Source organism: Crinia signifera, chromosome 12 (genome assembly GCF_055691185.1).
Source record: "Crinia signifera chromosome 12, ASM5569118v1, whole genome shotgun sequence".
Lineage (NCBI taxonomy): Eukaryota > Metazoa > Chordata > Amphibia > Anura > Myobatrachidae > Crinia > Crinia signifera.
Window position 1 is genome coordinate 1,480,082 of NC_139228.1, and position 16,678 is coordinate 1,496,759.

At 48.2% G+C, this 16,678-nt stretch overlaps 1 protein-coding gene across 1 annotated transcript; it reads right to left on the reverse strand.

Moving 5' to 3' along the window:
• Positions 1-3,795: 3,795 nt before the first annotated feature.
• Positions 3,796-16,678, reverse strand: RAB13 (RAB13, member RAS oncogene family). Its single transcript, XM_083167450.1, has 8 exons — positions 16,429-16,678; positions 13,808-13,868; positions 13,062-13,122; positions 12,869-12,946; positions 8,746-8,835; positions 8,598-8,663; positions 8,342-8,392; positions 3,796-8,253 (listed from the first exon to the last, which is right to left on the reverse strand). Exons 1-8 carry the CDS (start codon positions 16,550-16,552, stop codon positions 8,179-8,181), a joined length of 606 nt encoding a protein of 201 aa, XP_083023576.1. The 5' UTR covers positions 16,553-16,678; the 3' UTR covers positions 3,796-8,178.

The following is a 16,678-nucleotide window of genomic DNA, read 5'->3' on the forward strand; positions in this document are numbered from 1 at the left end:
TGCGCTGCTATACACACTGACCTATACTACTATACACTGTCCTGTGCTGCTATATACACTGACCTATCTTACTATACACTGTCCTGCACTGCTATACACACTGACCTATACTACTATACACTGTCCTGCGCTGCTATACACACTGACCTATACTACTATACACTGTCCTGCGCTGCTATACACACTGACCTATACTACTATACACTGTCCTGCGCTGCTATACACACTGCCCTTTACTACTATACACTGTCCTGCGCTGCTATACACACTGACCTATACTACTATACACTGTCCTGCGCTGCTATACACACTGCCCTTTACTACTATACACTGTCCTGCGCTGCTATACACACTGACCTATTCTACTATACACTTTCCTGCGCTGCTTTAAATGCATAGCGTCGACTCAATTAAGGTCGACAAGAGTCAAAAGGTCGAAATGAGTTTCCACGGTTTTTATGTCCCAAATGTTGGTGCGCTGTCACTGTGTATAAAGCTGCTGCTGTCGGCAACGGCGGCGGCGGGGTCCCTGGAGTGAATAGAGAATAACTAGCGCTATGTGGCGGCGTGGGAAGCGCTTCAGATTTTAAAAACACTTGCCGCACGCTGATTGGCTGAATCTCAGCCAATCAGCATGCGGCAAGTGTTTTCAAACCCAGAAGCGCTTCCCGCGCCGCCGCATAGCGCTAGTTATTCTCTATTCACTCCAGGGACCCCGCCGCCGACGACGACAGCAGCAGTTTTATACACAGTGACAGCGCACCAGCACTGCAGGGACGCCGACAGCTATATGCACATGGGGGTCAGGTGAGGGGTGAACTGCCACCCTCCAGGTGCCGGCGCCCTAGGCAAATGCCTAGAGCTGCCTAGTGGTGGCCCCGGCCCTGGGTCTGTGTACAGCAGCACAGGGCAATGTACAGCAGCACGGGTTCAGTGTACAGCAGCATAGGGAGATGTACAGAGCACAGAGCAGTGTACTATCAGGGCCTGCGCCACCACTAGGCAGGTTTAGGCATTTGCTAGGGTGCCGGCTAATGGAGGGCGGCAGTTCGCCCCTCGCCCCCTGTGCAAAGGGGGTACCTGCTGCGCTGTCTGGGGAGCAGAAAGGGGGGTCCATGCCAGCTTCTGATAGGAGCCTGCAGTGATGTCCTTGCCGCGTGGGTACCTGCAGCACTGTGTATAATAAAGCTGGCAGCGGTGGGGGTCCCTGCAGTGAATAAGAAATAACTAGCGCTATGCGGCGGCTCGGGAAGCGCTGCCGGGTTTGAAAACACTGGCTGCACGCTGATTGGCTGAGATTCAGCCAATCAGCGTGCGACCAGTGTTTTTTAAAACAGAAGCGCTTCCCGCGCCGCCGCATAGCGCTAGTTATTTCTTATTCACTGCAGGGACCCCCCACCGCTGCCAGCTTTATACACAGCACCACAGGTACCCGTGCGGCAAGGACACCACTGCAGGCTCCTGTCAGATGCCAGCATGGACCCCCTGCCCGCTCCCCAGATGGCGCAACAGGTACCCCCCGCCCCGGCGCGCCCCCACCACGACTCGCCTTGCACCGGCCCTGCACAGACCCATGCTGCTGTACATTGCCCTGTGCTGCTGTACAATGCTCTGTGCTTCTATACATTGCCCTGTGCTGCTGTACACTGAATCCCGTGCTGCTGTACATTGCCCTATGCTGCTGTACACAGACCCATGCTGCTGTACATTGCCCTGTGCTGCTGTACATTGCCCTGTGCTGCTGTACGCTGATCCCATGCTGCTGTACCCTGCTCTATGCTTTTATACATTACCCTATGCTGCTATACTTTTCCCGGTGCTGCAGTGCTGATACTCTGCAATAGGGATTTTCTTCTTTTACATTTTTTTTAATTAAGGTTTTTAGCAGGCAAATATTAGTATCTCCATTGCCCAGGTCTTGTGTCTGTGCTGCATGTGACGAATACAAGGAACTAGTTCTGCTTCCACTTATACCCCATTCTCACCAGCCTAAATTCCCTGGTTGAGTCCGGGAACAACCCGGTACTACCTCTGGTATGAAAGGTACCCGGGACAAATTACCGGGCTAATTTGCCGGCAATCCAACCCAGCTAGGTAGCAGGGTTGTTCCCGGGTTCAACCCGGGACCTGGCTGGTGTGAAAGGTAAAGGGTATACTTACCCGGGTTTCCGTGTCCTCCGTGTCCTGTCCTACGGGAATTAATGCGGGCGCAAATGACAGGACAGCCGGTGGATGATGATGACACAGCTCTCCGGCGGCAGTGAGGACACCGGAGAGCTGCGTCATCTTCATCCGCCACCTGTCCCGTCATTTGCGCCGCCGCCTGTGTGGATCCCTGGCATGTGCGGAGGACCAGCAACTGGGGTGAGTATTCTCCCCACCTCTGCCGCCATCCTGCCGACTGCCCGACGCCATCCCGCCTCCTCCCCACCTTCTGCCGGCCTCCTTTCCGCCCCCTTCTACCACCAGAAAATGCAGGGACGTTTCTGGTGTGAATGGGTCCAAACCTGGGAATGTCCCTGCTTGTCCCGGGAACTGAATTCCCGGGTTTGTCCCTGCATTTCTGGTGTGAATGGGGTATTAGTAACTGTACACAGGGTCACCAGATCATAGGCTGGGGTCACTAACAGCACCAGAGAGGGTCCAAACATTCACCCCCAGCAGGAGGCACCGGCTCCCTGTATATATTACCAGCTTGCAGTGCTCGGAGGTTTCCTACACAGCGGGGGCCTGATTCTGACGCCCATGCAGATTGGTATGTGGCAGTATCTAGTGGATCTTACCCCACTGTGAACACACACGCAATTGTGTCTATATCTGGGATATTCTCAGCCGGTTCTCTTTGTAGGTAAAATGGGCATTTCCAGGGCGCAGCTGAGTGGCACCGTGGCAAAGGAACAGAAGACAACTGTGTGATGGGAGTGTTGTGTTATCCCATTCTGAGTTGTATGCCATGGGGGCAATGTGGCAAAGTGCTAGAGAGATAAAGTAGCAGCCAATCAGCTACTGACACGTAACACTCTGGGTTTGCAAAATTATAAATCTATTCTGAAAATGGCTGCACCGTCCTCTGTAAGGCTAATGTTGCAGCATGACCTAGTCAGAGGTAGGCAGCCTGTGGCACTTCAACTGCTATGGTACTGAAGATCCCAGAATGCCCTGCCACAGTCCTGCCATACCTCCCAACTGTCCCGTTTATCGTTGGAATGTCCCGGTTTTTGGGGACATTCCCATGGGCCGCCCGGGCCAGAAGTGTTCCGCGGCATTTGGGAGTCCCTGCTGCCACCTTCTTGTCAGCGGGGAATAGACGCTGTGCATATACGCACAGCATCTATCCCCCGCAGGCAGAGGGGAGCCGCGGCAAAATAGGGCCTCAAACAAGTGATGCAATATGGAGGACACGAGACCACACCCCCCAAAATTTCCCGTTGGACCACCAATGACAGTTGGGAGTTATGGTTGTGCTGCTTACACGTATAAAAAATGTGTCAGTCCATGCTGGGATGTGTAGTTCCACAGCAGCTGCAGTATTACGAGTTGCTTACCATGAATTTCTGGGAGAGAGAGCCTCCCACATGCCTGGGTGAAGAGGGCAGCCTTAGGTGATATTCAATTGCGTCATTGCATCCAGACCGAACACTGTCCAATACAGTGGAGGCTTGAGCCACAATAATGCAATTGTAGACCCACGTCCCTCTAGCATAGTCCTACAGACAGGAATTACACAGGACAGAAATCTATAACCGGATCTCAAATCTTCAAGATCCAGGCAAATAAAATGTGAGCGAGATTAAAAATGTTGCAAAAAATTATTTTATGATATAAACTAGAGCGCGCTCCAATGTGAGGACTCAACATGTTAGCAAAACACCTTCATTTACCAAGTAACTGTAACTAACATACAGCGATTCAATACCAACCAATAAGAACGCTCCGTAGCTATAGAAATGGACTGTTTTCATTGGCTCAGACTGCTGCAATTAACACACCAATCGACATCTGAAGGGCCCACACACTATAACGATTTCCGACCGTCCATCCGATATATGTAGAGGTTGATTTCCCTGTAAATATCTGAGAGAGCGCCGCATTGGGAAAATATAAAATTATTTTATTATGTGGTTACATAAACAATATAAATCTATATCAATGGCACATAAAAATAATTGCTTTAAAATAAGACATACACATCGGCAAATAATTTATGAAGATATACGATAAAAGTTTAAAGATGTCGTCCCCTGCTGAGAAATAAGTAATTCTTAGGCCCCCTCCTTTTAGAGTAAGTTCTGTAAAATGGTGGTGTATTATATAAGGTGCTCCAGGGAGTTGGAATGAGAATAAACATAGCCGGTGTAGGTATAACTGCATTCTACTGCAGAGCATCGCTTTAAATCTGTAAAAGCTGCTATTGTGGTGGTTTTATCTGTGCTATGTGAAGAACTTAGAAATATTGGGATAGTGCTACTGCTCTTACATTGGTTTGGTCTGATTAGCACCTTTTGCTGGTGGGGGAGGTGTATTGGGAGGGGCAGCTAATTCAGGATGGACATATGTTTGGTTTAGGCTTATATATTGAGTATAGTTTGGGACGTCAGTCCTTTAGGACGTTAGGGGTCTAGTTATAAAGGGTCATCTTAAAATTAATAGCAGCGTTATACCCGCGTTAACCCGAAGGAAACCAGAAGGCAAAGAACAAACCATCATTACTGCTGAAGGACTGCATTATACCCAAAAAACTCAGGAATATCATGTGGCCTCAACTCACCTTTGCCATGAGTGGACCAGGCCCACCACCCCTACGGCTGAGAACACCTGGACTACCCCCAGCCCTACCCCTCATGGTGAGCATGGAGCCTTGAGGGGAAGCAGCAGGGTCAGCCTATGCACCAACACTTCACCCATCAATCCCTTGTAAAAGTGTCAGTCCCCTGCAAATGTGTATTCATGTCTTTTCTCTCCCCCCCCCCCCCCTCCTCTCCTGCAGCACACATCAACCCCACCATGTGCTTTTTCCTGTAATGTGTATCTCCGCAGATTGCACACCCTGCCAGCGCTGACCTATGCAGTGCACCAAGCTGGTTGCCTCAGGTGGTATCTCCGCGGACAGGATGTGGATCACGTGGATGTTTCTGTGCAGGGTTTATCATACTACTACAGAAGTATTTGCTTTCCAATATATGCATTGGGTCCTTGTATGGCTCGCCCCTTACAGTGTAACCTTCGTAGTGCGCCCTCCATGGCTGCCTCATCTGGTGCACTTGTGAATGGGATGAAAAATACATGGACCTGAGTATACATTGAAATCATCCATTTTGGGTAGTTTCTTTTAGGGGTAATCTATTTCACCCTGGGTAATCCTACGCAGAGCGCCTAAAATGGCTGCCGCACTTGGTACCTTGTCAGGGTGGAGTACACAACCCATGGAAGTTATTATCCAAAATGCTGCACCACTCCTGCATTATGCTTACTGTGTGCTCAGGGGCTTTTGTCTGTGACATGTCTGTTACTGTACCTCCAACATCCTCTGTATTATGTGCATTGTTTTTTTTAATGTCTGTAAGCGCCTTGAGTCCTGCTGGAGAAAGTGCGCTATATAAATTTTACTTACTTACTTACTTACTATAACGCTCACTGTCTGCAAAAAGCTCCAGCTCCCCCGCCACAGTGGCCGTCCCCTGCTGAGAAATAAGTAATTCTTAGGCCCCAGCTCCAGCTCCCCCGCCACAGTGGCCGTCGCCTGTTGACGTACCTCTGCTGCTGTCATTTGCAGGGAGCGAGCCGTCCACCTATCAGCAGTCAGCGCAGATGAAACACTCTGAACTGCCGGACACAGCTGTGTCTATGGGCCTTATTCTGGTTCACTCTTAGAGGCAAAATCCTTCTCAAATAGACAAAACCATGTGCACTGCAGGTGGGGCAGATGTAACTTGTGCAGAGAGAATTAGATTTGGGTGGGGTTTTTCTTCAAAGTGTATAAATAAAGCAGTCAGTATTTTCCCTGGACAGAAACAAAATAACTCACCCAAATCGAATTCTCTCTGCACATGTTACATCTGCCCCACCTGCAGTGCACATGGTTTTGTCAATTTGAGAAGGCATTGGCCTCTGAGAGTGAACCAGAATAAGGCCCTATGAGTGGCGTAAGGAGAACTCACCCCAGCTGTTTGTTGGCACTTGTCGGAGTCGGCAGTGTGTATAGATGGTGCGCCGCTTAGGTGCACAGAGAGGAACCTTGAAGGTTAGATGATGGATACACCGGCAGATTCAGTTTCAGCTGGGCACATTTGGTTAGGCAGAGAGGGCCAAGAGTTTTTGCAGGCAAGGGAGTATGTGCCAGCCCCAATCCTCAACGTGAATCTCTGCATTCAGCGGTTTCATCAGGAGGAAAAACTGTGCCGCTGTGGGGGGGGGGGGGGGGGGGTAGCTGGAGCTGTCTGCGGACAGGGAGAGATATACCTACACCGGCTACTGTTATTCTCATTCAAACTCAAACGCCCTGGAGCACGTTTATATATTACACCACCCTTTTACAGAACTTACTCTAAAAGGAGCGGGCCACAAGGTGCGTACACACGTACAGATCTATCTGGTGGGAACAAAAACCTGGAAATGTATGGAAGCATATGACAATCAAAAATTTCCATCCAAATGCAGGAAAACAGAAAATATATATATTTGTTATATCAGAATGATTGAAACAATTTATCTGACCACTTTGTCTGATCATTGTCTTTTTTCAAACATTTGGGAACAATTTTTTGATTGTCATTTGCTCCCATACATTTCCAGGTTTTTGTTCCCAGCAGATAGATCAGACAGAAAAATCTGTACGTGTGTACGCACCTTAAGAATGACTTTTATTTCTCAGCAGGGGACGACATCTTTAAACTTTTGTCATATATCTTGATAAATTATTTGCTGATGTGTAGGTCTGATTTTTAAGCAATTATTTTTATGTCCCATTGATATAGATGTATATTGTTTTTTTAACCACATAATAAAATGATTTTATATTTTCCCAATCGTGTGGCTCTCTCAGATATTTACAGGGGAATCAACCACTGTATATATTTTTCTAGGAATACTGGTGAGTTAAAGGAAAACGTCATTAGGTTAAACAATGATGCTGGACGTGACTTGTTTTCAAGTCTCCACCTGTGTCTGCATTGGTCCTGCAACATTCCACTTGCCTAGGGGGAGTTGGGAGAAAACCAAACACAGCTGCCCTCAAGCTTAAATAGAGCACTTACATGCGCTGTTCACTGATTTATTTGTGTATCAGCTTTGGGGTAATCTGCATTAGAACTCAAGTATTCAACATGCAGCCCTAAAACTGTTGCAGAACTATACATTCCAGTATAGTCTACTCAACTGCGCCAGGTCATGCTGGAATATGTAGTTCAACAACAGCTGGACAGCCACATGTTGTATACCCCTGCAGTAGAATATCTGTAGGTGTGGAAGCAATCTACTTTGTGACATAAGCCTGACAACACATCTCTTTTGTAGAACTACTAGTCCCAGCATGCTGTGCCTATGCATCAGCCACAAGCCAGCTGTAAGTGCCGTGATCCTGACACACTCATACACTTGCCTCGTCTCCCAATAACATTCTAGACTAAGATTATCCTCCCCAATATCAACTCTTCATCTCTGTTAGTAAATTCTAATTTTCTTTTAAATGTGCTCCTAGAGTTCACAGTACTAATACCCCGTAATGCGGGAGTACCGCCCTATGTACAGTGTAACAGAGTATCCCATGATCCCCAGAGCCCTTCTCCGGTAATACTGAGGTTACAAGCTGAGGGGAGAAGATTTCAGGGCAGGACACAATGGGAAAATACTCTGGGAATTCCTGTCAGCGAGATCTATGCCGGCGTCTTCCCTCTTTTTTTCCCACCTTCCGAAGACGAGTGTCCCTCAGTTTGTAGATCCGTGCTCCTTCCCAGCTCACAATGATCTTGTCTTCATACTAAAGATGGCCTCTCCCACACTTTTGTTGGGGACTGAGGAAAAATGCTCTCCCAGCCTTTCTGGAGAAATGGGGTAACGCCGGTGAATCTCTTCGTTGGCAGGTTATAAATGTCTTTCAGGAATAAGAATCTGGATCTTGGCCCCCCCATGCCATGTAAATAATGGGGGAGGGGGCGTTCCGTGTTCCACGCCGTCGGACCTTTATATAACAGAACACTTGTTGCTACCTTTCTTAGAGGAACTTTTTAAGTCCACTGGGTCTTTCATGCCGTGAGCCTGTAAGAAACAGAGTGTCAGCCTCTTGGTACAGTAATAGGTTCATAGGGGCCATTTATAGCCCTATGGGGGTAGGTCCAACACTTACCGCTCTCCGCGACATCTGCACTAAGATATCTGTGGCCAGTGTGTTAAAAGCCTGTGGAAAGACAAAAGACATGAGGCATCTGAGTGGTTGATGCACACAGCAATATGACACTTAGCTCTGGGCTGCTGCTTATTCCAGGGGCCCATATGGGCTCCTCAGATGAGGCAAGCTCACAGATTGTGTATAAGGAAATGCTGGGGACGCATGAACCCCCCACCCCCCAGGTGGGACATGTTTACAGACAGTTGTCACCTACCTCGTCCACATTCTGGCTGGACTTAGCGCTGGTTTCAAAGTAGCGGATGCCATGTTCCTTAGCGAGCTGGGATACAGGAGAGAATACTTATTTATACAAACCAAAACAGTGATAGATCAGTCCGCCTCGGCGTATACATGTGGCGTACCTTTTCCCCTCGCTCCTTCGGGACTTTCCGTCTGTTCTCCATGTCACATTTATTACCTAGGAGCATTCTCTCAACTCCCGCTGCTGCATTCTACAAAAACCAGAGGCGGAGATGTAACCAAACAGACTAACAGAGTCACCACCCGTCACATACCCATACAGACTACCCGAGTCACCGCCCGTCACATACCCATACAGACTAACCGAGTCACCGCCCGTCACATACCCATACAGACTAACCGAGACACCGCCCGTCACATACCCATACAGACTAACCGAGTCACTAACCATCACATACCCATACAGACTACCCGAGTCACCGCCCGTCACATACCCATATACAGACTAACCGAGTCACCGCCCGTCACATACCCATACAGACTAACCGAGTCACCGCCCGTCACATACCCATACAGACTAACCGAGTCACCGCCCGTCACATACCCATACAGACTAACCGAGACACCGCCCGTCACATACCCATACAGACTAACAGAGTCACCGCCCGTCATATACCCATACAGACATACCCATACAGATAAACATATCCAAAATACGACCGTATCTCACACAAGACACTACTAAATCTCTTATCCATGCACTCATTATATCCCGCATTGATTATTGCAACAGTCTCCTAACTGGTCTTCCCAAGAACAGACTCTTACCACTGCAATCCATTATAAATGCTGCTGCTAGGCTGATCTTCCTAGCAAGCCGCTCATCGTCTGCTGATCCGCTCTGCCAGTCCCTCCATTGGTTGCCTGTATCTTACCGTATTCAATATAAAACACTTCTACTCACATATAAAGCTATTAACCATACTGCACCAGCTTATATCTCTGCACTTATCACACAATATCTCCCATCTCGACCACTCCGCTCTGCACAAGATCTGCGTCTCTCTTCTGCACGGATCACTAGCTCCCATTCACTATTACAGGGCTTTCATCGGGCTGCTCCCACCCTATGGAATGCCCTTCCACGCACAATAAGACTCTCCACTAGCCTCCAAACTTTCAAGCGTTCCCTGAAATCTCACCTCTTCAGGCAAGCCTATCATATTTATATACCGCACCCATAACCCTCTGAGGCACTTATGTACTATATAGCTTCCCTTCTGGACTTGTAACTCGGTGGGACTGCTATGCTATTACTGGCGCCTGTCCTTGTGTTTCCCTCCTATATCCCTATAGATTGTAAGCTTGCAGCAGGGCCCTCCTACCTCCAAGTCTGTCTGTTGTTACCTAGTTTGTTTTATCACTGTCTACAATTGTAAAGCGCAACGGAATCTGCTGCGCTATATAAGAAACTACAAATAAATAAATAAATACAGACTAACTGAGACACCGCCCGTCACATACCCATACAGACTAACCGAGACACCGCCCGTCACATACCCATACAGACTAACCGAGTCACTGCCCCTCACATTACCATACAGACTAACCAAGACACCGCCCGTCACATACCCATACAGACTACCCGAGTCACTACCCATCACATACCCATACAGACTAACGGAGTCACTACCCATCACATACCCATACAGACTAACCGAGACACCGCCTGTCACATACCCATACAGACTACCCGAGTCACCGCCCGTCACATACCCATACAGACTACCCGAGTCACCGCCCATCACATAACCATACAGACTACCCGAGTCACCGCCCTTCACATACCCATACAGACTAACCGAGACACCGCCCGTCACATACCCATACAGACTACCCGAGTCACTACCCGTCACATACCCATACAGACTACCCGAGTCACCGCCCGTCACATACCCATACAGACTACCCGAGTCACTACCCGTCACATACCCATACAGACTAATCGAGTCAACGCCCGTCACATAACCATACAGACTACCCGAGTCACTACCCATCACATACCCATACAGACTAATCGAGTCAACGCCCGTCACATAACCATACAGACTAACAGAGTCACTACCCATCACATACCCATACAGACTAACCGAGACACCGCCTGTCACATACCCATACAGACTAACAGAGTCACTACCCATCACATACCCAGACTAACCGAGACACCGCCTGTCACATACCCATACAGACTAACAGAGTCACTACCCATCACATTCCCATACAGACTAACCGAGTCACCGCCCGTCACATACCCATACAGACTAACCGAGACACCGCCCGTCACATACCCATACCATACAGACTAACCGAGTCACCACCCGCCACATACCCATACAGACTAACAGAGTCACCACCCGCCACATACCCATACAGACTAATCGAGTCAACGCCCGTCACATAACCATACAGACTAACCGAGACACCGCCTGTCACATAACCATACAGACTAACCGAGTCACTACCCGTCACATAACCATACAGACTAACCGAGTCACCACCCGTCACATACCCATACAGACTAACAGAGTCACCACCCGCCACATACCCATACAGACTAACCGAGTCACCACCCGCCACATACCCATACAGCCTAACCAAGTCACTGCCCGTCACATTCCTATACAGACTAACCAAGTCACTGCCTGTCACATTCCTATACAGACTAACCGAGTCACCGCCCGTCACATACCCATACAGACTAACAGAGTCACCGCCCATCACATACCCATACAGACTAACCGAGACACCGCCTGTCACATACCCATACAGACTAACCAAGTCACTGCCCGTCACATTTCTATACAGACTAACCGAGTCACTGTCTGTCACATAACCATACAGACTAACCAAGTCACTGCCCATCACATTCCTATACAGACTAACCGAATCACTGCCCGTCACATTCCTATACAGACTAACCAAGTTACCGCCCGTCACATACCCATACAGACTAACCAAGTCACTGCCCGTCACATTCCTATACAGACTAACCGAGTCACTGTCTGTCACATTCCTATACAGACTAACCAAGTCACTGTCTGTCACATTCCTATAAAGACTAACCAAGTCACTGTCTGTCACATAGCCATACAGACTAACCAAGTCACTGTCTGTCACATTCCTATACAGACTAACCAAGTCACTGTCTGTCACATAGCCATACAGACTAACCAAGTCACTGTCTGTCACATAACCATACAGACTAACCAAGTCACTGTCCGTCACATTCCTATACAGACTAACCAAGTCACTGTCCGTCACATTCCTATACAGACTAACCGTCACATAACCATACAGACTAACCAAGTCACTGTCCGTCACATAACCATACAGACTAACCAAGTCACAGTCCGTCACATTCCTATACAGACTAACCAAGTCACTGTTCGTCACATTCCTATACAGACTAACCAAGTTACCGCCCGTCACATAACAGTCACGATTAATTTTTTTTACACTATGAACCCGACACCCACCACCCAGGGGCGCCAGGGATTGCCCCAGACTTCAGCTGACCAGCCACAGGAGTAATGCTTTGGCTGCAGGACTTTATATAATAAGTGTACCCCAGCTGTGGCATTACCCGGATAGCTGTTGGACGCCCGTGCTGGGTATAAAAATACAGTGGACCCCACTCTTTTTGTCCCCTGTATTTTTGTAACTAGGACCAGACCAAGAACTCGGTGCTGGTTTTGGAAATGCTGGAGAACCCTAACTTTTTTGTCCCCTGTATTTCTAGAACCAGGACCATCTCAAAGAGCCCAGGGCTGGTTATACTCATGGGATGGGAGGGGGCGCTATTTTTTATATTTTTATTATTTTTACTCAGAGAAGTATCGCACAGATCTGACTGATTCATGAGATGTGTCAGGGTCGTCCCTGCCAGGAAACTCAGCAGCCAAATACAAAGGACTTCACCACCAATCCCCAGATCTCAGCAGCTTTTCTGACTTCTCAGGCCGTATTTTCGGCCAATCCCGTTCATAGCAGTATGAACAGCGTATTGGCCACAATAGATCATTTCCCCCATAGACTCCACGGGTTGGATGTGCTGTGCAACCTCACTGCATTGTACAGATGCGGCGATGTGATGCCATGGTCTTATTCTCCGTTATACGATAGCACGGACCACCTAATACCCATCAATGCCCAAACCCCTCGCCTTCCGTTTATTGGGGTAATGTCTCTATCACCACCTATAATGCCACACTCCCCCCTTCTCACCTCTTTAATGCTCTTCATCCAGTTTTGAATATTTTCAAAGGATCTCTCATCAGTGATGTCATAAACCAGAATTATCCCCTGAAATGAAAAGACAGGTGCAGGCGTGAGTGGCTGGTGTTAATTAGACTTCCTGACCTACCCCCCCCCCTATAAAATCAGTTGTATCACCTGGGAGCAGTACTGAAATACTCACCATGGCTCCCCGATAATATGCAGTCGTGATGGTTTTAAACCTCTCCTGTCCAGCTGTGTCCCTGTAAATTAATAAAAGCCAGCATGGTTAGTGTATCGGTTACTGGGATACATACAATATCCGGGTGGTCAGAATGCTGCTGGTCAACCGATAGTCCCCGACATCCCAATACCGAGCATCTTGACAGGGGCTCTGTTAGGAACCGAACCCAAATCCTTGGCTGTCGGTATCCTGATCCTTTTTGAAGTTCTTGTGCTGGAGTTCTGACAGCATTCGGCAAGCCAGCGCCGGTATATTGAATGGCAGCATCCTGACCAGTGGTGCCGCAAGAGGGGCGGAGGGGGGGTTAATTACCCGGCCCCCATTACCTGACGGCAGCAGCTCTTCCCACCCCAGCACATGCTGCTCGGTGCTGGGCTAACCATATCCCATGGGGCAGGGACTGGTACGAACTGCAAACATTCTCTAATCCAGTTCTCAGACCCCGATTGTTAGTCCATGTCTCCCTGTTCCCTGTGTAGGTGCTACTCATCCCCTATACCCACCCTCCGGTGCTATGACAATATAACAGGGTGTTTGTAGATACACAATGACACATGTTGTTACAGCACAACACAGCCGGATAACACCCACAGACACGCTGGATCCGGCCTCCACTGGTTGGGCTAATAGCTGGCTCTACTCCCAGGGCCCAAAGGGAACCGACTCAGCTTAATATGTTAAACATTTCTCACTGCATGACTCACCAGACCTGCAGCTTTATCTTCTTCCCCTGGATTTCTGTGGTCCGAATCTTAAAGTCAATCCCTGCACAGACAGAAAAGTCCAATTTATGGGAACCAAATCAAACCACATAAAAAGAATAATAATAATAATAATAACAAAAAATAATAATAATAAATGTTGCACTTTTCTGTTTTCATTTTGCATTTTTACGTTACAGAATAGAAATAGAACTAGACATTTGGGTTGTATTGGGTTAGGAACTGAAGGGACATTAGTGAAACGCGTGACTAGCAGGTCTTGAGTCTGTGTTTAAAGGTTCCTAGGTTGGAGGCCTCTGGAACGGTGCGCACAACACGTTACATACATCTGAGTCAAAACTGTTCTGTGCTCCGTCAGACCAGGTGGACTTAGCAATGTGATTCGCATAGTGAGACCACGCCCCCAGAGACACATATCGTATCATCGTGCTCCACCGACTGCTGCATGGTGCTGTTAAACAAACCAATGCACCAAGGTGGGTATTGGGTGATGTTTATTTATTTACAGCGTCTTACATAGCGCAGCAGATTCCGTTACAGCGTCTTATATAGCGCAGCAGATTCCGTTACAGCGTCTTATATAGCGCAGCAGATTCCGTTACAGTGTCTTATATAGCGCAGCAGATTCCGTTACAGCGTCTTACATAGCGCAGCAGATTCCGTTACAGCATCTTATATATAGCGCAGCAGATTCCGTTACAGTGTCTTATATAGTGCAGCAGATTCCGTTACAGCGTCTTATATAGCGCAGCAGATTCCATTACAGTGTCTTATATAGCGCAGCAGATTCCGTTACAGCGTCTTATATAGCGCAGCAGATTCCATTACAGTGTCTTATATAGCGCAGCAGATTCCGTTACAGCGTCTTATATAGCGCAGCAGATTCCGTTACAGCGTCTTATATAGCGCAGCAGATTCTGTTACAGTGTCTTATATAGCGCCTGCAGATTCCGTTACAGTGTCTTATATCGCGCAGCAGATTCCGTTACAGTGTATTATATAGCGCAGCAGATTCCGTTACAGTGTCTTATATAGCAGCAGATTCCGTTACAGCGTCTTATATAGCGCAGCAGATGCCGTTACAGTGTCTTATATAGCGCAGCAGATTCCGTTACAGTGTCTTATATAGCGCAGCAGATTCCGTTACAGTGTCTTATATAGCGCAGCAGATTCCGTTACAGTGTCTTATATAGCGCAGCAGATTCCGTTACATTATGTTATATAGCGCAGCAGATTCCGTTGCGCTTTACAATAGTAGACAGTGATAAGACAAACTGGGTAACAACAGACTTGGGGGTTAGAGGGCCCTGCTGCAAGCTTACAATCTATAGGGACATAGGAGGGAAACACAAGGACAGGCACCAGTAATAGCATAGCAGTCCCACCAAGTTACAGGTCCAGAAGGGAAGCTATATAATACATAAGTGCCTCAGAGGGTTATGTGTGTGGTATATAAATATGATAGGCTTGCCTGAAGAGGTGAGTTTTCAGGGAACACTTGGAGGCTAGTGTAGAGTCTTATTGTGCGTGGAAGGGCATTCCATAGGATGGGAGCAGCCCGATGAAAGTCCTGTAATAGTGAATGGGAGCTAGTGATCCGTGCAGAAGAGAGACGCAGATCTTGTGCAGAGCGTAGTGGTCGAGATGGGAGATATTGTGTGATAAGTGCAGAGATATATGCTGGTGCAGTATGGGTAATAGCTTTATATGCGAGTAGAAGTGTTTTATATTGAATACGGTAATATACAGGCAACCAATGGAGGGACTGGCAGAGCGGATCAGCAGTTGCTGCATTATGATCACCAAATGTTATTGGTTTTGGCCAGGGGTATATGACAACACAGGGTCACATTTACAGCAAATCCAGGATCAGGCAGCAAATTTGCTAAAACCATGTTAGGGGAAATACATATTGGGGTCTCTGCAGTTAGGAGACAGCCAGCTGGTGGAATGTAGTCTCAGCCTATATACTGTATCCTGCTTGGGACTATGGGCGGTTGATAGATCAGGGATGAACGCTCTTCCGCCAGGAAGGAAAAGAGCGGATTCAAAGTGCAAACTGATCAGAGGGAGAACTGTTCCTGGCATTGTTGCACAGAGGACAGCAGCGCGTATCCCAGCAGCAATAGACTGGGAAGTTATCTCACCAGCAGCTACTGTACATACTGGATATGGCACAGGATGGGTGCCCAGCTCTCCCTGCGCCTCTGACTCACACAAACTTGTCGTCATCAAAGGTTAAACTGTTATAAGTGACTTATTGCTGGACACCGGCTCAAAAACAACATCCACATGAAAAAAACTCTAAGGAAAACACTCCGAACAACGGCGGCAGTTACCAACAATTCCCCAATAACAACCCTGCAACATACTGTGCACACAACACAGACACTGTACAGCTACAGAGGGGAATATACAGCCACAGGATGAGACGCAACAGAGAACAGGGTAAAGATTCAGAAAGTGCTGCAGCAGCCACTGAGGCCAAGAGCTTGCAATCTAGGTGGCTCAGCTTCAGCTGTGGATCAGACAGAGTAGGGAGCGTCCTGAGAAGTGAGTGAGTGCAGGTGAGGAATGCAGCAGGTAGGAGGGCTGGAACTCACCTATGGTGGAGATGTAGGTGCTGTTGAAGGAGTCCTCCGAGAAGCGGACGATCAGACAGGTCTTGCCCACCCCGCTGTCCCCAATGAGAAGAAGTTTGAAGAGATGATCATAGGATTTCGCCATATTGAGCTGGAGAGGAGTGGGAGGAAGGAGACTGGGGAGGGGGAAGAGGGAGTACAAAAGCACAGAGGCAATAGAGGGAAGGTGGAGACGGGGGAGGAGAGTCCTGGAGGAGGGGAAGGGGGAGAG